At 54.6% G+C, this 22199-nt stretch overlaps 1 protein-coding gene across 1 annotated transcript; it reads left to right on the top strand.

Annotated features, from left to right (window-relative positions):
- The first annotated feature begins 125 nt into the window (after positions 1-125).
- Positions 126-19472, top strand: SNRNP40 (small nuclear ribonucleoprotein U5 subunit 40). The gene is made up of 10 exons (XM_071452966.1): positions 126-377; positions 1453-1582; positions 2616-2709; positions 4542-4707; positions 6301-6423; positions 8626-8746; positions 10184-10266; positions 10660-10721; positions 14333-14436; positions 19076-19472. Exons 1-10 carry the CDS (start codon positions 144-146, stop codon positions 19123-19125), a joined length of 1167 nt encoding a protein of 388 aa, XP_071309067.1. The 5' UTR covers positions 126-143; the 3' UTR covers positions 19126-19472.
- Positions 19473-22199: the final 2727 nt, after the last annotated feature.

Below are 22199 nucleotides of genomic sequence, written 5' to 3'. Positions count from 1 at the left end.
AGAAGGCGCCGCGCTCCCCGCTCTATCCCCGGCGTGCCGGCACCGTGTCTGGGGGCGGGACATCCAGGGCTCTCCGCCAATCAGCGCGGCGGGTGCGGCGCCGGCAGCCAATGGGGCGTGGGGGGCGGGGCCCGGTGCCCGCCATGATCGAGCAGCAGAAGCGAAAGGTCCCGGGCCCCGGGCCTGGTCCCGGCCCGGCGCCCGGCGCCCCCCCGGGCCCCGTCGCCCCCGGAGCCGCTCCCGGAGCCGCCCCTGCGCCCGGCCCCGACCTCCCGCTCGTCCCCGTGCCCGCCAAGCGGCCCCGCCATGACCTGCCGGGGGCGCCGGGCACGGGCGGCGCAGGGGGGCAGCCGGCGGCCGGGGCTCTGCTGCAGGCGGTAACGGGGGAACGTGGGGGGAGGGTGGGAGGAGAACCGGGTGGGATGGAGAGCTGGGGGGAGAGGGGAAGGAGTAGCTCCGGTAGGAGGGAAGGGCCACGAGCGGGTTGGGGTTCGGCACTGCTGAGGCACCTCTGGTGCTCAGTGCGGTTCTGGGCCCTCGGTTCGGGAGGGGCTGGAGCAGGTCCGGGGAATGGGGAACGGGCTGGAACCCCGGGAGAGGCTGAGGGAGCTGGGCAGGGGCTCAGCCTGGAGCAAAGGAGGCTCAGGGGGCCCTTGTGGCTCTGCACAGCTCCTGCCAGGAGGGCACAGCCGGGTGGGCCGGGCTGTGCTCCAGGGAACAGGGCCAGGAGCAGAGGGAACGGCCTCAGGCTGGGCCAGGGCAGGCTCAGGGTGGGCACTGCAGGAATTTCCCCATGCAAAGGGGGCTCAGGCCTTGGCAGGGGCTGCCCAGGGAGGTTTGCAGTGCCCAGCCCTGGGGGTGTCCCAGGAATGCCTGGAGGTGGCACTCAGAGCTCTGGGCTGGGGACAAGGTGGGGATCAGCTGGGACTCGATGGCCTTGCAGCTCTTTTCCCACCTCAGCTCTGGCATCCTGAGCACCAGAATCCCAAAGGCTTTTCCCACAAGGGAATATCCATCCAATGCAAGCCCCAGCAGCAGAGGTGGCCCTACCCCAGCCCCTTCTGGCAGGGAACATTTCCTGTTCCCCACAGCTCCAAACCCCTCACACCAACAACAGAGAGTCCTTAAAATCCCATTTTTGCACATTGGGGGAGAATTTCTGCATGGAAAGGGGGCTCAGGCCTTGGCAGGGGCTGCCCAGGGAGGTTTGCAGTGCCCATCCCTGGAGGTACCCAAGGAATTCCTGGAGGTGGCACTCAGAGCTCTGGGCTGGGGACAAAGTGGGGATGGGGCACAGGCTGGACTCGATGATCTTGGAGCTCATTTCAAGCCTCAGTAGTGCTGGGATTCTGGAATTCTGGTGGGAAGGTGAAGATGCTCACCCGGGGTGGCAGGCTGGCCATCTCCTGGCCTTGTCCCTTGTCCCCTCACGGTGTCCCCTGTGTCCTGCAGGGCCCTCCCCGCTGCTCCTCGCTGCAGGCCCCCATCATGCTGCTGTCAGGACACGAGGGGGAGGTTTACTGCTGCAAGTTCCACCCCAACGGCAACACCCTGGCCTCAGCTGGCTTCGACAGGCTCATCTGTGAGTGCCACTGCTGTCCCCTGCTGTCCCCAGGCTCAGGCCCCGCTGCTGAGGGGTTTTAGCTCAGCCTTCCCCTGCTCCTGGGTGTGAATTGCTTCCCCAGGAAGCTTTTCCCAGCTCCTGTGGCAGGTGCCATCCTGCTGGTGCTGGAAATTTGCTTTGCTGGTGTTATTGTTGTTGCATTAATTGAAGGGATGGGACCACAATCAGGTTAAAGCCCATTTATTGTTTAAATAAACATCACTCCCAGAGGTTGGAAGATTTTGAGACAGTAAGCAGTGGCCATAGCTTAAGATAGTTACAAATTCTTCGTTGCAGGACAGTATATAACTTTCTAACCTTATGGACAGTCACCACAGAGAATGTTTTGCTGTCACCTTTACTTACTTTTACTGCAGTGCAGATACTTTAACCAATAGGCTGTTATTACATGTACTTCGATTATACACACACATATATATGTATACTTCTGTTATAACATCTAAACTCCTAACTTATTCTATACAATTTCATCCTTACATTAGAAACCTTTCACCATCTTATCAGTACAGTTTCTCACTTACTTAAGGCATATTCTTAACTATAGAAACATAAGTTTATGATTTTTCTACTTAATGTCTGCATGCTTTATTTTCACATCAAGCCAAGCTCCTTCCAAGGCTGCAAATCAAACCCTCCAGTGTCTGTGACAGTTTCTATCTTTCCATTTCCCACAGCTGGAGCAGGCTGTGACAGCCCTGTGTCCTTGTCACATGGGTTCCAGAGGTCTGCAGAAATGCAGGTTTTGATGCTTAGGCTTGCTGAAGCAAAGATTTTATTTTTTTTAATAAATTCACCTTAACCAAGATCCCTGAAGCTCCTTTGCCCTGGGGCTCAGCTGATGCTTTGTCACTGCTGTGAATGTCCCAGCTGGGACTCAGCACTGGGGATGGTCCATCCTGCACTTTGCTGAAACCCCAAAGATCAGCTCCATGCACAGCACAGGCTGTTCCTGAGCCTTTCCTGTGCTCACCTGTCCCTTGGTGTCCCCCAGTGCTCTGGAACGTCTACGGGGACTGTGACAACTTTGCCACCCTGAAGGGACACAGCGGGGCTGTCATGGAGCTGCACTACAACACGGATGGCAGGTGAGGGCAGGGGCTCTGTGCTGCTCAGGGAACAGGGCTGGAGCCCCAGGAGGGGCTGAGGGAGCTGGGAAGGGGCTGAGCCTGGAGCAAAGGAGGCTCGGGGGGCCCTTGTGGCTCTGCACAGCTCCTGCCAGGAGGGCACAGCCGGGAACAGGGCCAGGAGCAGAGGGAACGGCCTCAGGCTGGGCCAGGGCAGGCTCAGGGTGGGCACTGCAGGAATTTCCCCATGCAAAGGGGGCTCAGGCCTTGGCAGGGGCTGCCCAGGGAGGTTTGCAGTGCCCAGCCCTGGGGGTGTCCCAGGAATGCCTGGAGGTGGCACTCAGAGCTCTGGGCTGGGGACAAGGTGGGGATCAGCTGGGACTCGATGGCCTTGCAGCTCTTTTCCCACCTCAGCTCTGGCATCCTGAACACCAGAATCCCAAAGGCTTTTCCCACAAGGGAATATCCATCCAATGCAAGCCCCAGCAGCAGAGGTGGCCCTACCCCAGCCCCTTCTGGCAGGGAACATTTCCTGTTCCCCACAGCTCCAAACCCCTCACACCAACAACAGAGAGTCCTTAAAATCCCATTTTTGCATATTGGGGGAAAATTTCTGCATGGAAAGGGGGCTCAGGCCTTGGCAGGGGCTGCCCAGGTTGGTTTGCAGTGCCCATCCCTAGAGGTACCCAAGGAATTCCTGGATGTGGCACTCAGAACTGTGGGCTGGGCATTGGGCACAGCTTGGTCTTGATGATCTTGGAGGTGTTTTCCAACCTAAATGATTCTGGCATTGTTACCTGTGCTCAGTCCATAGTCACCAAGTCGTTGTAGTGTGGGCAAAGGATCTGGGGGCACCTGTGACCCCCCCCCCCAGTGTCATTGATGCAGTTTTGGGGCACAGAGGGAAGTTTGTGTTGGGTGCCTGGGAGTCATTGTGGAGGAGGAGAGAGAACAAGTGAGATACTGGTTAATTTAAAAGGCTGTTCCACCAGTGCTGCTGATCTGTGCTCATCCCAGGTGCTGCTTGAGGAGGAAGAAAAACAATTTCCAGCAGGGATTGAGGGGAGTTTGTCTGTGCAGCTGTTCCAGTGTCAGTCAGTGTTTCAGGCTCCTCCAAAACACCAAAGGGGGAGGTTCTTCTCCCTGGTTACTGGTTGTCTTGGTTTGGACAGACAGGTGTCTGCTAAGGAAGGCAGGAGCCTCCCCTGAAATGGAGAATGCAAACCCCCTCCCTCCAAATTGCTGTAAATTTTAAATTAAGGGGCTCTCAGGCAAAAAATAATATGGGAACAGGAAATAACAGTTCTTTAATAGGGAAGACAATAAAAGGATAAAATAAAGAATGCAGTGAACTAAAGCAGCAGTGCCAGAGTCAGAACCCAGCCTGACACCCTGTGGGTCAGGCTGGTGGCAGCAGAACCATTGGAATTGTGGCTCAGCCCTCCTGCAGTGCCAGGGCTGGTTCTGCTGGAGCAGGGATCCTGGAGAAAGGTGCAGTCTCTGCCTCTGCAGATCCAGGGCAAGAGGCAGCTGCTGTTCCTCTGGGCAATGCAGTGCAGAAGCCGTGCTGGTGTTCCAGAATCTCCAGATTCTATCCGGGTAGGAATGCTTGGCTCCTCCCTCTGGGCTCCCATCTGCCAATGGGATGCTGTAGTTCTTATCAGCCATGCAGGGACATTCCAGAGCTGTTATCAGCAGGAGGAGGGGGTGTGGAAGAGATAAGGCAAACTGCCCATGAACAGGAGACAGCTGCCATGCAGATGGCAAACAGATACAATTTCCTTGGCAATGCAGTACACAGGTAAAGGGAGGTGGGAAGGGAGCTGAGCCCTCACTGTGCTTGTTGCCTGCAGCATGCTCTTCTCAGCATCCACCGACAAAACCGTGGCTGTGTGGGACAGCGAGACAGGGGAGAGGGTCAAGAGGCTCAAGGGCCACACGTCCTTTGTCAACTCCTGCTACCCTGCCCGGAGGGGACCCCAGCTCGTCTGCACCGGCAGCGACGATGGCACTGTCAAGGTCAGTGTGTGCTGGGTTTGTGGGGTGCCCCATGGCAGGCAGGAATGATGAGTCTGACTCCATGTTCTCAGAAGGCTCATTTATTATTTTATGATACTATATTATATTAAAGAATACTAAATTATACTAAAGAATACAGAAAGGATACTTACAGAAGGCTGAAAAGATAATAATGAAACTCGTGACTCTCCCCAGAGTCCTGACACAGCTTGGCCCTGATTGGCCAAAGAGTGAAAACAACTCCCAGCAGAATCCAATGGAACAATCACCTGTGGGTAACCAATCTCCAAACACATTCCACATGAGCACAGCACAGGAGAAGCCAATGAGATGACAATTGTTTTCCTTTTCTCTGAGGCTTCTCAGCTTCCCAAGAGAAAAACCCTGGGCAAGGGGATTGTTTCAGAGAATGTGAATGCCACAAGTGTGTGCCCTGGGCAAAACCTGGGGAAAAAAGGTGGGAAAGTTTTAGGATCTTCCCATTTATCTGAGATGAATTCAGCTTTTTGTTACATGCTGCATTATCACTCTGAGTTCAGAGTCAGAAATGTGACAGCAAATTGCACTGCTCTCTTTTTTTCTGTATTTCTCATGGGGTGGGGAAGGTTGAGCTGCTCAGCTGGGATTTTTCTGCTGCTCTGGATCTGCACAAGTCCCTGACAGGAGGGGACTGTGATGGTGCTCACAGGGGTCTGAGGATGAGGGAAGAGATGAGGATCTGACTCCATGTTTCAGAAGGCTGATTTATTATTTTATGATAAATATTACATTAAAACTATACTAAAAGAATAGAAGAAAAGGTTTCATCTCAGAAGGCTGGCTAAGCTAAGAGTAGAAAGGAATGAATAACAAAGGCAGCTGTCCCAGACTCTCTGTCTGAGCCAGCTGACTGTGATTGGCCATTAATTACAAACATCCAACATGGGCCAATCCCAGATGCCCCTGTTGCATTCCACAGCAGCAGATAACCATTGGTTACATTTTGTCTCTGAGGCCTCTCAGCTTCTCAGGAGAAAAATCCTAAAGAAAGGATTTCCATAGAAGATGTCTGTGACAGGGGACCCCATGGGGGCCGGGCTGTGCTCCAGGGAACAGGGACAGGAGCAGAGGGAACGGCCTCAGGCTGGGCCAGGACAGCCTCAGGGTGGGCACTGCAGGAATTTCCCCATGGAAAGGGGGCTCAGGCCTTGGCAGGGGCTGCCCAGGGAGGTTTGCAGTGCCCAGCCCTGGGGGTGTCCCTGGAATTCTTTCTGGACAGAAAATCAGAAATCAGAGTTTCTTTCTGGATTAGCAAAGCATGAGAAAAGTCTTCCTGCAATCTGGGCTGGCCTCTTCTTTCTCCTGTAATCTCCTGTACTGGCTCCTTTCTCCCTCTCCTGAAATCTCTGCTGGTCTCTTCTTCCCTCTGTTCATTCCTGTGCTCCAGACACAGCAGATTCAATGTTTTTTGTAAAGATCTCCAGATCTGATGTTTTTTATGAGACCTACAAAAGGATTTCAGGAGAACAGGCTGAGTCTCTGCCAACATCTCTGCTTTGATTTTGTTGTTAAATATCTGTGCCCACCTCTTACACGTGCCACATTTCTCTCCAGCTGTGGGATATCAGGAAAAAAGCTGCTGTCCAGACATTCCAGAACACCTACCAGGTCCTGGCTGTCACCTTCAATGACACCAGTGACCAGATCATCTCTGGAGGCATTGACAATGACATCAAGGTAGGACCCTGTGTCCCTTTTCCTCCTGTCACACCCTGTGTTGGTCCAGGACAGCTGTGGGTGCCTCCTGCTGAATTTTCCATCCCCAACCCCCCTGGGCCTGCTGTGTCCATCCCTGCTGGTGGTACAGGGCCAGTAAAGTGGCAGGGAGCTGGGACAGCCTGGCAGGGACAGCGTGGCATTCGGGTGTCCCAGCACTGCTGTCACCTGCAGAGCCAGGCTGGAATGCTGGCAGCCTGGGACAGAGCCATGTGTGAGGTAAGCTGAGGACGTGGTGACGTCCCCTCTGTGCCCTCTGGCCCAGTTTGCAGCTCCCCTGGCACCTGATGGTGTGGAAAGTTCTTATTTACCAGTGAGCTCAGCGTTCATTCAGCTGATTGCCCTGGGGCTGCAGGGCTCAGCCTGTCCCCATGGCCTCAGCCTGTCCCCAGCCTGTCACAGCCAGTGCTTAGAGTGGCACTGCCACCAAAGCTGTCATCAGCCTGCCAGAGCTGTCCCCAGCCTGTCACAGCCAGTGCTCACTGTGGCACTGCCACCAGAGCTGTCCCCAGCCTGCCAGAGCTGTCCCCAGTCTGTCACAGCCAGTGCTCACTGTGGCACTGCCACCAGAGCTGTCCCCAGCCTGTCACAGCCAGTGCTTAGAGTGGCACTGCCACCAGAGCTGTCCCCAGCCTGCCAGAGCTGTCCCCAGTCTGTCACAGCCAGTGCTTAGAGTGGCACTGCCATCAAAACTGCCCTCAGCCTGCCAGAGCTGTCCCCAGCCTGTCACAGCCAGTGCTTAGAGTGGCACTGCCACCAGAGCTGTCATCAGCCTGCCAGAGCTGTCCCCAGCCTGTCACAGCCAGAGCTTGGTGTGACATTGCCACCAGAGCTATTCCCATCTTGTCACATGCAGAGCTTGGTGTGGCACTGCCACCAGAGCTATTCCCATCTTGTCACATGCAGAGCTTGGTGTGGCACTGCCACCAGAGCTGTCCCCAGCTTGTCACAGCCAGTGCTTAGAGTGGCACTGCCACCAGAGCTGCTCCCACTGCCCCTCTTTGGGAAGATCAGCCTGGAACTGGGAACTGGGGAGCTCCTGCTCTGTGCCAGGGGATTTGGGGGATTTTGGGGCCAGTTCAGGAGGAATTCTGCAGGCCTGGGGCTGCTGACATTGAACTCCTTGGAGGTTGAATGTATTCACTTGGAAATGTTCTAAAAGGCAAATTCTGCCTTTCTAGAAACCCATAAACTTCCAGCCTCATGTTTTCATGGGATCATGGAGTAGTTTGGATGGAAAGGATGAAACCCCACCCAGTGCCACCCCTGCCATGGCAGGGCCACCTCCCACTGTGCCAGGTGCTGCCAGCCCCAATGTCCAGCCTGGCCTTGGGCACTGCCAGGGCTCCAGGGGCAGCCACAGCTGCTCTGGCAATTCCAGCCCAGCCCCTGCCCACCCTGCCAGGGAACAATTCCCAATTGCCAAGATCCCATCCAGCCCTGCCCTCTGCCACTGGCAGCCATTCCCTGCCTCCTGTTTGTGTGGGGTTGCTGCTGTGTAACTCCTTGGGGTTTGAACACATCCAGTTACAAATCTAAGGCACAAATCCCATTATTCTACAACTCCCATCTGTGTTGGTGTTCACAGGGGTCCCAGGACAAGGGAAGAGATGGGAATCTTGACTTCATGTTTCAGAAGGCTGATTTACTATTATATGATATATATTATATTAAAAGAAAATGATATATTAAACTATAAAAATGATATATTATAAAATGAGATAAACTATATAAAAGGATATATATATAAAATAATATAAACTATATAAAATGATATATTAAACTCTACTAAAAGAATAGAAGAAAGGATTTCATCAGAAGGCTAGCAAAGAAAGGAATGATAATGAAATCTTGCGTCTGACCAGAGAGCCTGAGCCAGCTGGGCTGTGATTGGCCATTAATTAGAAACAACCACATGAGCCCAATCCCAGATGCACCCGTTGCATTCCACAGCAGCAGATAACCATTGGTTACATTTTGTCTCTGAGGCCTCTCAGCTTCTCAGGGGAAATAATCCCAACAAAAGGATTTTCCATAAAAGATGCCTGTGACACCCATCAACCTCCAGCAGCTGGCACCCACAGCTGCTGCTGAGGGCCTGTGTGGGTGCTGTGGAGCTGCAGCTGCAGCAGTGCTGGCTGTGTTTGTGTGTTTGTGTGCCAGGTGTGGGACCTGCGGCAGAACAAGCTCACCTACACCATGCGGGGCCACGCCGACTCGGTGACGGGGCTGAGCCTCAGCTCTGAGGGCTCCTACCTGCTCTCCAACGCCATGGACAACACAGGTACACCCTGCTGACCTCCAGGGACACCTCTGGCTGCTCATCCTGGCACAGCTCAGCTGGGGTGGGCTGCAGGGAGCTTGGCTCCAGAGCTGAGCCCTCAATTGGGGTCCTTGATGGGAGAGCAGCTGCCTCAGGGGGTTTGTCCCAGCTCCTGCAGGATATGGGGGACAGGAGCCATGGCACAGGTTGTCCTGCAGGAATTGGGGACAAGAGCCATGGCACAGGTTATCCTGCAGGACACTGGGGACAAGAGCCATGGGACATGTTATCCTGCAGGATATTGGGGACAGGAGCCATGGCACAGGTTATCCTACAGGACACTGGGGACAGGAGCCAAGGCACAGGTTATCCTGCAGGATATTGGGGACAGGAGCCATGGCACAGGTTATCCTACAGGACATTGGGGACAGGAGCCATGGGACAGGTTATCCTGCAGGACACTGGGGACAGGAGCCAAGGCACAGGTTATCCTGCAGGACACTGGGGACAGGAGCCAAGGCACAGGTTATCCTGCAGGATATTGGGGACAGGAGCCATGGCACAGGTTATCCTACAGGACATTGGGGACAGGAGCCATGGGACAGGTTATCCTGCAGGGAACCATGGCACAGGTTATCCTGTGGGATATAGGGGACAGGAGCCATGGCACAGGTTATCCTGCAGGATATTGGGGACAGGAGCCATGGCACAGGTTGTCCTGCAGGAACTGGGGACAGGAGCCATGGCACAGGTTATCCTACAGGATATTGGGGACAGGAGCCATGGCACAGGTTATCCTGCAGGAATTGGGGACAAGAGCCATGGCACAGGTTATCCTACAGGACACTGGGGACAGGAGCCATGGCACAGGTTATCCTGCAGGACATTGGGGATAAGAGCCGTGGGACAGGTTTGTCCCCTCAGCAGGAGTGACAGCCCAGCTCCTGGAGGGCCTGGGGACAAGAGCCATGGCACAGGTTACCCTACAGGACACTGGGGACAAGAGCCATGGCACAGGTTTGTCCCCTCAGCAGGAGTGACAGCCCAGCTCCTGCAGGACACTGGGGAGACAAGAGCCATGGCACAGGTGATCTGTGCACTCTGGCTGGTGTCAAGGTGGCTTGGCTGTGTCCCCTCAGCAGGAGTGACAGCCCAGCTGCCACCCTGCCTGTCCCCTTGTCCCTCAGTGAGGCTGAGCCCATCAGGGCTGTGCCCATGGCATGTGTCAGGATGAGGAAAAGCCTCCTGTGAGGAGCTGGGGCTCCATTTTGGGATGGCAGGTTGGGAGGTTTTTGTAATTCCACGTTGCTGCTGTTCTGCCAGGGCAAAGCCTCCTGCAGGGGAAGCTGCTGGTTCCCTGTGGGGAGTGAGGGGTCAGGGAGCCTGTCCTGGGCACGGGGGCTTTGCCAGGGGTCCCTGTCCCTGTCCCCCTCAGCTCTGTCCCTCCCTCTGTTGCAGTCCGGATCTGGGACGTGAGGCCCTTTGCCCCCAAGGAGAGATGTGTGAAGATTTTCCAGGGAAATGTCCATAATTTTGAGAAGGTGAGTGTGCTCCACTCCTTGTTCAATTCCCTCTGCTATTAACTTGCTTCTAAATTGTTTTTTTTTCAATTCAAGCTTAGGCCAGAAAGGCTTTAATAAGAACTCTAAGAAAGATGAATCCACAAAGTGGGTTCCAATTAAAGCCTCAGTAACAAGATTTCTTTGCTCAGTTCATTTGTAATTAGTTGTAAATTAAGTATTTTCTACACTTACCATCTACTTTGTGTAAAATAACAAGGCACTGGCTGTTTCCAGCAATAAAATAAAATCTGTAATTACCATCTCATCTTCCAAGGGAGATCATTAAAGTGGTGCTGGTTAAAGTCTCATGGTGATTTGAGTTCAAGGCAAAGGGGGAAACTAAATAGGTCTGTGCATGTTCTTTTGTTTTAGAACCTTCTGAGGTGCTCCTGGTCCCCAGATGGCAGCAAAATTGCAGGGGGCTCTGCTGATAGGTGAGTTTGCACTGCATTCCTCTGTCCCCAGCAGCCCCTGATGGATTTGCAGCGTTCCTAGATCAGAATCTCCAGGCTCAGGGCTGTGTGTAGAGGTGGGAAATCCCAAAGAGCCCTCAGGGAGTTTTCCTGTTTTCCACAGGGATGTTTCTGCTGCTTTGGGGTCTGTGGAGGAGCATCTGACTGTTGTAAAATCTGGTTGTTATTATTGTCAAAAGCTGGCTGAGGCTCTGCCCTGTCCCACCACAGGATCCCCCAGCAGGTGACAGGGACATCTTTGCCACTGGCTTGGAGCCCTGGGTGTCCTGGCAGAAGCTTGGGGGGGTCTTTGAGAGCTCTGTGTGTGGGGTTGGAGGATGAGGAGCACAAATCCCAGTTAAATCCCTGCATGGTGGGATTCCACAGATCATTAATGACTCCTCCTTTAATTAAGGAGAAAAAAAATCAATTGGCACATCTCAGACTTGTAAATGAACGATTCTGTAAAGGGAGCTGAGGAGTGGAAAGGGCAGAGGGAGGATGCAGAGCAGGGTCTGAAGGTCCCTGTGAAGGACACCAATGGCCCCTGGAGCAAATCCAGGCCCAAATCCAGTGCCAGGGAGACAGGAATTCCTGCAGGCCAGGGGCCAGGCCATGGAGCAGCAGTAATCACCAGATTAATGAGCTTCTGATAGCACAGAGGCAGAACTTGAGCTCTCCCTGTCCAGATTTAGTGGGGCAGCTGTCCCAGCATGAGCTGGGGCTGTGACTGCCCCCAGCCCTGCTGGGCTCTGAGTGGGGAGGGAGAATTCCTGCTTGGGGAGGGAGAATTCCTGCCTGGGGAGGGAGAATTCCTGCCCTGGGGGGAGAGCAGCAATCCCTGCCTTGGAGAGCAGCAATCCCTGCCCTGGGAGAGCAGCAGCAATTCCTGCCTGGGGAGAGAGCAGCAATTCCTGCCCTGGGGAGAGAGCAGCAATTCCTGCCTGGGGAGAGAGCAGCAATTCCTGCCTGGGGAGAGAGCAGCAATTCCTGCCTGGGGAGAGAGCAGCAATTCCTGCCTGGGGAGAGAGCAGCAATTCCTGCCTGGGGAGAGAGCAGCAATTCCTGCCCTGGGGAGAGCAGCAATTCCTGCCCTGGGGAGAGCAGCAATTCCTGCCCTGGGGGGGGAAGAGCAGCAATCCCTGCCCTGGGGAGAGCAGCAATCCCTGCCATGGGGGGAGAGCAGCAATCCCTGCCTTGGTGGGGAGAGCAGCAATCCCTGCCATGGGGAGAGCAGCAATCCCTGCCCTGGCGGGAGAGCAGCAATCCCTGCCCTGGGGAGAGCAGCAATCCCTGCCATGGTGGGAGAGCAGCAATCCCTGCCATGGTGGGAGAGCAGCAATCCCTGCCATGGTGGGAGAGCAGCAATCCCGGCCCTGAGGGGAGAGCAGCAATCCCTGCCATGGAGAGCAGCAATCCCTGCCATGGTGGGAGAGCAGCAATCCCTGCCCTGGGGGGAGAGCAGCAATTCTTGCCATGGTGGGAGAGCAGCAATTCTTGCCATGGTGGGAGAGCAGCAATCCCTGCCCTGGGGGGGAGAGCAGCAATCCCTGCCCTGGGGGGGAGAGCAGCAATCCCTGCCCTGGGGAGAGCAGCAATCCCTGCCCTGAGGGGAGAGCAGCAATCCCTGCCTTGGGGAGAGCAGGAATCCCTGCCCTGGGGGGAGAGCAGCAATCCCTGCCCTGGGGGGAGAGCAGCAATTCCTGCCCTGGGGAGAGCAGCAATCCCTGCCCTGGGGAGAGCAGCAATCCCTGCCCTGGGGGGAGAGCAGCAATCCCTGCCCTGGGGGGAGAGCAGCAATCCCTGCCCTGGGGGGAGAGCAGGAATCCCTGCCCTGAGGGGAGAGCAGGAATCCCTGCCCTGAGGGGAGAGCAGCAATCCCTGCCCTGGGAGAGCAGCAGCAATCCCTGCCCTGGGGAGAGCAGCAATCCCTGCCCTGAGGGGAGAGCAGCAATCCCTGCCCTGGGGAGAGCAGCAATCCCTGCCCTGGGGAGAGCAGCAATCCCTGCCCTGGGGAAGCAGAGATCCCTGCCCTGGGGAGAGCAGCAATTCCTGCCTTGGAGAGCAGCAATCCCTGCCCTGGGAGAGCAACTCCTGCCTGGATCCCTGTGGCCAGGCTGAGCCCTGTTCTGGGCAGGTGTTCCTGGGGTTTGGGTCACTTGGTTCTTTCTGCAGGTGCTGCTGGAGCTCAGGGCTCTGACAGCTCCTGGGGCAGGTCCCAGCAGAGCTCCCCACAGCAGACACTGGGATTTGGGGATTTTGGGCTCAGTTTCCCTGACTCTGAGACTGTTTTTTAGAGAAGTGTGAAAGTTCAGCTGTGCCTGGTGCTGCCAGGGGAGGATGCTGGGGGTTTCTCAACCCAGGCAGGAGCCAGCAGTGGGTGAGGCCTGGCAGAGAGTGATCAAAGGGCTCAGCATGATCCCATCACTCCCTAATAAAGGCTGGCAAGTGGCTCATGTGGCACAGCAGGAAGGAATCCCATCTTTAGAGCTGCTGGCTGGGAGGGGCTGCAGTGCAGCAGGGGCTGGGGGGCTCTGGGCTCCTCACTGCCAGCCCCAGGGATGCCTGGATGTGCACAGAGTGTGTGGGGCTCTTTGGGAGGCTGAGACCCCTCCTCCCCATTCCCAGTGCTGATTTCCTCCCTGTCCCTGCACTATCAAGGATTTCTTTGGCCTCACAGCTTTCAAATCCATCTCTGTGCCCTGAGGGGTGAGGTGCACTGCTGGCAGGGAGGTTTTTGCCAACTCTTGACTCCTCCCTGCTCAGCCTCTGCTCTCCTGGGCCTGTCAGAGCAGCATTTCTCCATTTTTCTCCTGGGAAGTTCCTGTTTATCCTCACAAAGATCATTCCAGCTGCAGAACTGTCACTATAGGACACTAAACAGCACAAGCACACAGTGCTGCTCTCAAGGTGAAGAAAAGGGAAGTTTATTTTCTGACTCTGACATTTATAGATTTCCAAAAGTGGCAGTGCTGTGATGGTGTTCACAGGGGTCTCAGGTTGAGGGAGGAGATGAGGATCTGACTCCATGTTTCAGAAGGCTGATTTATTATTTTATGATATATATTACATTAAAACTATGCTAAAAGAATAGAAGAAAAGGTTTCATCAGAAGGCTGGCTAAGAATAGAAAAAGAAGGAATGATAACAAAGGTTTGTGGCTCAGCTCTCTGTCTGAGCCAGCTGACTGTGATTTGCCATTAATTAGAAACAACCACATGAGCCCAATCCCAGATGCACCTGTTGCATTCCACAGCAGCAGATAATCAATGTTTGCATTTTGTTCCTGAGGCCTCTCAGCTTCTCAGGAAGAAAAATCCTAAGGAAAGGCTTTTTCATGAAAAGATGTCTGTGACAACAGTGCCACCTCTCCAATGACACTGGACAAACCAACAGCCCCTCAAATCTCTCCTCCTCCAGAAAAGAATGCAAAACAATGAGTTATTTACACAAGGTGTGTGAGAACGTTTGTTACAAGAATGTGAATATCAGAAGGCTTAGAAAATCTTAAAAAATCAGGGTGAGCCAGAAGCACCTGGGGGCACAGGCGTTTTCCTTGGCCCATGGCTGCCCTCAGCAGGACTCTGTTGCAGGTTTGTGTACGTGTGGGACACCACCTCCAGGAGGATCCTGTACAAGCTGCCTGGCCATGCTGGCTCTGTCAATGAGCTGGCCTTCCACCCCGAGGAACCCATCAGTAAGTGCTCCCCCCTCCAGGGCTCACTGAGCTGCTGATCCTCTGGGAAGTGACCTCAGAATTGCCAATTATCAGATTTAGGGGGGGCAGAGCTTGGTTTGCTCATCTCCACTTGAGTGGGGGCACCCTGGGCTGAGCACAGGGACTCTGGGACCGGGCTGGGGACACCCAGAGGGCAGCAGGGTGGCTCTTGCTGTGGGCTGGGGGTGGCTGCCACTGCCCAGGGCTTGTCCAGCCTTCCCAGGGAACATGAGGAACAGGTTTGGAATGGCTGGGATGCCATGGGTATAACCATGTGTGGTGATTGCCTCAGGACATGGATCACCAGGGAGCCTGGGGGGTCCTAACTGTCCCAAAAGCTGTAGGAAGCAAATCAAAGAATCACAAAATCATAATCCCAGAATGGTTTGGGTTGGAAGGGTCTTTAAATCCCACCCAGTGCCACCCCTGCCATGGCAGGGCCACCTCCCACTGTGCCAGGGGCTGCCAGCCCCAATGCCCAGCCTGGCCTTGGGCACTGCCAGGGCTCCAGGGGCAGCCACAGCTGCTCTGGGCACCCTGGCAGAGCCCAAACCTCTCGAACCAGGCCTTGCCAGGCTACAAACCCCTGTGGCAAATGGCACTGGGGGCACCTGGAACCATGCAGGAAATCATTCTTTCCTTGCCTTTCTCCATTTGCTGCAATGGTTTTTGGTGCTGGTTTCCATCCTGGATTGAGGAATGGGAATGCCAGAGTGGTTTGGGTGGGAAGGGATCTTCAATGCCAGCTCATTGCAGCCCAGGGCCACCTCCCACTGTGCCAGGTGCTGCCAGCCCCAATGCCCAGCCTGGCCTTGGGCACTGCCAGGGCTCCAGGGGCAGCCACAGCTGCTCTGGCAATTCCAGCCCAGCCCCTGCCCACCCTGCCAGGGAACAATTCCTTCTCAAAATCCCACCCAAAGGAAGCTGTGGGTGCAGTGGGTTTGGGTCCTGTTCTGGAGGTGGCACCACACTCAGAGCTGGCTGATGCAAAGCTCAGGTGGCTTTTCAGAGGCATTTGAGGCTGGGACCAGGCTCCATTCCCATCTCCTGGTCCAGCATGGGCTGGGCAGGACTGCAGGGTGCTGGGTTTCCATGGAAATGCTCACCTTGGCCTGGTCAGCAGCCAAAAATTCCCAGCAGTCACCCCCAAAGGCAAGGCAAGGGGCAGGGAGCTCTGGTACCCTCAGCTCTGCTGGGCTGGGGCTGTGCTGCAGGAGCAGAGGCAGCTCCTCTCTGGGTGTGGGATCCTGTGCTCAGCTCCTCTTGGCCCATCAATCACAAATAACAATTAAAAAACTCTTACTAAAAACCCATTGAGTCGTGCAGCTGCTGGCTGGGAGCTCCTGGGGATGTTAATCCATAAATCCCTGCAGGATTCTCACCTGCACAGGCAGCCAGGCTGTGACAGGGTGACAAACACTGGGCTGGGAATGGTGCAGAAACCACCAGAGCTCTCCTGGATAGGGATGAAACCACTGCTGGTGTCTTCTGGGTCATTCTTGGGAATTCCCTGAGGAGAGGAAGGGGCTGGAGCCCCAGGAGGGGCTGAGGGAGCTGGGAAGGGTCTGGAGCCCCAGGAGAGGCTGAGGGAGCTGGGCAGGGGCTGAGCCTGGAGCAAAGGAGGCTCAGGGGGCCCTTGTGGCTCTGCACAGCTCCTGCCAGGAGGGCACAGCCGGGAACAGGGACAGGAGCAGAGGGAACGGCCTCAGGCTGGGCCAGGGCAGGCTCAGGGTGGATTTTTGGGAAGAATTCCCCATGGAAAGGGTGCCCAGCCTGGCACAGCTGCCCAAGGCAGTGCTGGATCCCCATCCCTGAAGGGATTTAGAAGCCCTGTGGATGTGGCACTTGGGGACATGGGCAGGGCTGGGTTAAAGGTTGGACTCGATGATCTCAGAGGGATTTTCCAGCCCTGATGATTTTATAATTCCACAAAGACATCAGAATCTGGTCCTTCTGACCCGTGTCCAGCCCTGGTGGTGGAGTCCCCATCCCTGGAGGTGTTCAGAGCACCTGAGGATGTGGCACTGGTGGGCAGGGGTGACCCTGGGGTGGTGCCAGGCTGGCAGTTGGGTGTGATGGTCTCGAGGTGTTCCCCCAGCTCAAGGATCCCGTGGCTGTGGCTCAGGGCCAGGGGAGCTGGGAGCCATTGGGTTTTCCCTGTTCCCAGGCCATGCTGTCCTGGGGACACTTTCCTGGCCAGATGTGCCCTCTAGTGGCACCCGGAGCTGGCAGAGCCCAGGCTGGAGCTCAGCACTGCCCGGGCTGGAAACCCCAGTGGGGAGCCCTGCAGGGGGGGGGTTCATCCATGGGAACACCAAGGGAGCCCTGCAGGGGGGTTTCATCCATGGGGACCCCAGTGGGGAGCCCTGCAGGGGGGTTCATCCATGGAACACCCAAGGGAGCCCTGCAGGGGGGGGTTCATCCATGGGAACACCCAAGGGAGCCCTGCAGGGGGGGGTTCATCCATGGGAACACCCAAGGGAGCCCTGCGGGGGGGGTTCATCCATGGGGGGAGCCCTGCAGGGGGGTTCATCCATGGGAACAGCCCTGGGAGCCCTGCAGGGGGGTTCATCCATGGGGGGCCCTGCAGGGGGGGTTCATCCATGGGACCCCATTGGGGAGCCCTGCAGGGGGGTTCATCCATGGGGGGGCCCTGCAGGGGGGGTTCATCCATGGGACCCCATTGGGGAGCCCTGCAGGGGGGTTCATCCATGCGGGGAGCCCTGCAGGGGGGGTTCATCCATGGGGGGAGCCCTGCAGGGGGGTTCATCCATGGGGACCCCAGTGGGGAGCCCTGCAGGGGGGGGTTCATCCATGGGGGGAGCCCTGCAGGGGGGTTCATCCATGGGAACAGCCCTGGGGATCCCTGCAGGGGGGTTCATCCATGGGACCCCATTGGGGAGCCCTGCAGGGGGGGTTCATCCATGGGACCCCATTGGGGAGCCCTGCAGGGGCGTTCATCCATGGGAACACCAAGGGAGCCCTGCAGGGGGGGGTTCGTCCATGGGAACCCCAGTGGGGAGCCCTGCATGGGGGGTTCATCCATGGGGGGAGCCCTGCAGGGGGGGTTCATCCATGGAACCCCACTGGGGAGCCCTGCAGGGGGGGGTTCATCCATGGGAACCCCAGCTGGGAGCCCTGCAGGGGGGTTCATCCATGGGGGGAGCCCTGCAGGGGGGTTCATCCATGGGAACACCAAGGGAGCCCTGCAGGGGGGTTCATCCATGGGAACACCAAGGGAGCCCTGCAGGGGGGTTCATCCATGGGAGCCCCAGTGGGGAGCCCTGCAGGGGGGTTCATCCATGGGGGGCCCTGCAGGGGGGGGTTCATCCATGGGAGCCCCAGTGGGGAGCCCTGCAGGGGGGTTCATCCATGGGGAGCCCTGCAGGGGGGGGGTTCATCCATGGGAGCCCCAGTGGGGAGCCCTGCAGGGGGGTTCATCCATGGGGAGCCCTGCAGGGGGGGGTTCATCCATGGGGGGAGCCCTGCAGGGGGGTTCATCCATGGGGGGAGCCCTGCAGGGGGGTTCATCCATGGGAACACCAAGGGAGCCCTGCAGGGGGGTTCATCTTCCTCCCTTCCCCTGCCAGCCCAGCCGTGCCCAGCAGCTCGGGGACAATGGGTGGCAGCTCGGGGTGGCCTCGGTGGCACAGTGCTGTTCATGGCTGGCTTAGGAAGAGCTGAGATCTGGCTTCCAAAAAAAATGAGGAGTTTGGGCTGTGCCCTCAGGGAGGTCACAAACCACTGGGGTCATTTTTGTATTCTACTTCAGTTTTTGTATTATAATTTTTGTATTCTATTTCAGTTTTTATATTCCATTTTAATTTTTTGTATTCTGTTTTAGTTTTTGTGTTTTAATTTTTGGATTCTCTTTCAGTTTTCATATTCTAATTTTTGCATTGTATTTCAGTTTTTGTCTTCTATTTTAATTTTTGTATTCTATTTTAGTTTTTGTATTTTAATTTTTGCATTCTATTTCAGTTTTCATATTCTATTTTAACTTTTTCATTCTATTTCAGTTTTTGTATTTTAATTTTTGCATTCTATTTCAGTTTTCATATTCTATTTTAACTTTTTCATTCTATTTCAGTTTTTGTATTTTAATTTTTGCATTCTATTTCAGTTTTTATATTCTATTTCAGTTTTTGTATTATAATTTTTGTATTCTATTTCAGTTTTTATATTCCATTTTAATTTTCTTATCCTATCTCAGTTTTTATATTCCATTCTAATTTTTGTATTCTATTTTAGTTTTTGTATTTTAATTTTTGGATTCTCTTTCAGTTTTTGTATTTTAATTTTTGCATTCTGTTTCAGTTTTTGTATTCTATTTTAACTTTTGCATTTTATTTCAGTTTTTGTATTTTAATTTTTGCATTCTATTTCAGTTTTCATATTCTAATTTTTGTATTCAGTTTTTATATTTTATATTGTTTTAATTTTTGTATTCCATTTTAGCTTTTTATTCGGTTTTAATTTTGTGTTCTATTTTAATTTTTATATTCTAATTCAGTTTTCATGTTCGATTTTAATTTTTGCATTCTATTTCAGTTTTTAATATTGTTTTAATTTGTATATTGTTTTAATTTCTTTATTCCTTTCTTTCCTTGCCCTTCAGTTCTCTCTGCATCCAGTGACAAAAGGCTCTACATGGGGGAGATCCAGTGATGGCCCAGGAGCTGCTGGATCTGTGCCTCAGTGCTGCCTTGGCTGGGTGATTCCCCTCCCAGTGCAGCAGGTGACAGCTCGGTGTGACAGCCCCTAGTGCAGGCTGTCCCCTCCCCACATCTCACTGAGCAGCTTTTTCCACCTCCCCTTTCTTTGGGGGGCAGGAAAACTTGGAATTGAAAGGAATTTCGTTTTGGCTGTGCCACTGACAGTGAAATCCTTCTCCAGATCCCTTGAAATTGAGAACTTTTGGTTCAGTTCCACACGTGGCCTGTATATCCCTGTCCTGTTTCCTTTGGAGTTTTTTTGATACAGTTAAAACTGCAATAAATGGCTTTTTTTACACAGCTCAGTGCCTGGGGTTCATTGCTCTGTGTCTTGGTTTGAACAGCCAGGTGTCTGCTGAGGAGGGCAGGAGCCTCCCCTGAAATGGAAAATGCAAACCCCATCCCTCTGAATTATTGTCATTTCGACATTAAGGGGCTCTTAGGCAAAGATGTGGGAGCAGGAATAACAGTTCTTTATTAGGAAATAAAATGAAAATAAAATCCAAATGTAGTAATACAAACCAAGCCTGGCAGAGTGAGAGCAGCCCTGGCACGCTGTGGGTCAGGGGGTGGCACAGCCCCATCCCATGGGGGCTCAGCCCTCCTGCAGTGCCAGCTGTGGCTCTGCTGGAGCAGGGATCCTGCACAAGGGGGGAGTTTTCCTCTGCAGCTCCAGGGCTGCTGCAGATGGGCCTGGGCTCCCTCTGGCCATGCAGGGCAGCAGAAGCTGCTCCTCTGGCAATGCCCTGGGCAAAGGCTGCTGGGCTGTGCCAGGCTCACATTGGATCCAGGTAGGAATGCTTGGCTCCTGCCCTGGGCAATGCAGCATCTCCCCATGGGATGCTGGAATTGGATCAGCCCTGCAGGGACACTCAGTGGCCATGGACAGCAGAGATCTCCTGCAGGGAGGATTGGCTGGGGCAGAGATCAAGAAAACTGCCCCAAGAACAGCAGAGAACTGCCACATCAGAATAGGGCATATTCCCCATAGGAATAGAACACACACTCCCCATTTCCAACCTCACACTCTGGTTACTTTTCTGTTCTCCAGTTTTAAATCCAGGTCCTGTCCTGTAGCTAACCAGGGAAATCATTGAACTGGAATGATGGAATCCTTGGTGGAATCACTGAACTCATGGAATGGTTTGGGATGGGAGGGACCTGAAATTCCCTCCAGTGCCACCTCTGCCATAGCAGGGCCACCTCCCACTGTGCCAGGGGCTGCCAGCCCCAATGTCCAGCCTGGCCTTGGGCACTGCCAGGGCTCCAGGGGCAGCCACAGCTGCTCTGGCAATTCCAGCCCAGCCCCTGCCCACCCTGCCAGGGAACAATTCCCAATTGCCAAGATCCCATCCAGCCCTGCCCTCTGCCACTGGCAGCCATTCCCTGCCTCCTGGCCCTCCATCCTTGGCCCCAGTCCCTCTCCCAAATCCAGGGAGGGTTCTCCAGCTCCTGGCAGCTCCCCACACCCCCCTCCCATCGTTCCCCTGGCCCCAGGGGGAATGGCTGCTGCAGCCTGGGGCTGTCCCTGGAGTTGTCCCTGGGCCCCTGGGGTGTCCCCTGGTCCCTGCCCTCAGTGGATGAGTGACAGGAGCCCTTGGGGAGGTGCTGCTCAGGCAGATCCATCTCCAGATCCCGATGGGTGAGCAGCTCCAGGCAGACAAAGCCCTCCCTGGAGAGGCGCAGGTTGGAGGCATGGGAGGGTTATTTTATTTACTTTTTTTAAATTTTGGTTATTTTTATTACTGTGTTTTATTTACTTTTCCTTTTATATTTTTTATTTTATTTTAAATTTTTGTTTATTTATTTATTTATTATATTATTATTTCTTTATTACTATTTTTTATTTATTTTATTATTTTAGGGTTTCTTTTACTGCCAGGAAAGACCCTGGGCACGCCACAGTGGGAGCCTCGTGCCCAGGGCTGAGCCCCTTCCTCTGCCCCTGGCTGGGGAGGGGTTGCCCCGCAGATTTAGGGTTTAATTAGAGCCTCTTTAATTATAATCCCAAGGGTTTATGGGTTTATTTGGAGCTATACCCAAGTGTCAGAGGGGAGAGTGTGGTAGGCCAGGGACAGGCGCTCGGAAGATTTCGGGCTGTAACGGAAAGTTACAGGAATCCTTCTACCCCCCTCCCCATAGATAAAGATCACCCTTGGAATGTAGCCAGATGTGTAGCCCCCCTAACCTATGCATGCCAGTAACTTTCCACTCCATACTAACCCTAGAAAGTATAGCCAAACCCCTGTCTGACGTAGAGAGACCCCTTAGTCCATAAATACCCGTAAAACCCCTCAATAAACGCCTTTAACCGTCCACCACATTGGTGTCAGCGTCCGTTATTGGCCACAAGGGATCCCACGAAAGGAGATCGAAGTGCTGGACCCCTGAAACCAGGTCATCGCGGCCTTCACAAGAAGGCAACATAGTGGTGCCGAAACCCGGGATCGGGACGGAGGGACGAGTCCGGGCGACGGGAGTACTCCTGGCCAGGGGACAGCACTCAACGCCGGAACGGCCATAACGAAGAAGGGGGACGCCCCAGAGACCCGCAATTCGTATGGAAGCGATAGCGAAGGTCGTAAGTTTGATACATATGCAATGGGGAATCAAATGTGAACTCAGGAATTTTAATCTCGCATTGACGAGACTCCTAGAGATTGGGGTTATTTCTCGACCCATAGATATATTACACCCTGGGGTGTGGCAGAAATGTACTGTCGCGCTAGCAGAGGACACAAAAGCCACAGGCAGCAGCAAAAGCCTGAAAGCGTGGGGGAAGGCAGAAGCCGCCCTACGCAAAGCATTAGAAGAACAGGAGACGTGGAACGTTGCGCGCTCCTGTTTGTTAATCGCGCCACAGCAGGGGGAGGGGGCGGGAACACGAAACCCCCCTGGTGGCGACCCGATTGAGAGCGGGGAGACGGGGGGGCCGGGCGCGACCCATCCCTCCTCCAGCCCAAAGCCCCCGGAGCTCTCAGAGCCCCCGGGGGACCCCCTGACCCCTTCGGGGGACCCGCCGGGGCC

This window comes from Agelaius tricolor, unplaced genomic scaffold (assembly GCF_023055355.1).
Source record: "Agelaius tricolor isolate 1412-34295 unplaced genomic scaffold, bAgeTri1.0.p SCAF_36, whole genome shotgun sequence".
In the NCBI taxonomy this organism is placed as follows: Eukaryota; Metazoa; Chordata; class Aves; order Passeriformes; family Icteridae; genus Agelaius; species Agelaius tricolor.
Note: the sequence above shows the minus strand (reverse complement) of the source record. Positions and strands in the feature narration are given on the sequence as shown.

Bases quoted from the DNA above. Each gene is read 5' to 3' on its own strand.
- SNRNP40 (XM_071452966.1), top strand. From the start codon at position 144: ATGATCGAGCAGCAGAAGCGAAAGGTCCCGGGCCCCGGGCCTGGTCCC. The intron at 8,747-10,183 runs GTACACCCTGCT...CCTCTGTTGCAG, and splicing joins CAACGCCATGGACAACACAG to TCCGGATCTGGGACGTGAGG. The intron at 14,437-19,075 runs GTAAGTGCTCCC...CTTGCCCTTCAG, and splicing joins CCACCCCGAGGAACCCATCA to TTCTCTCTGCATCCAGTGAC.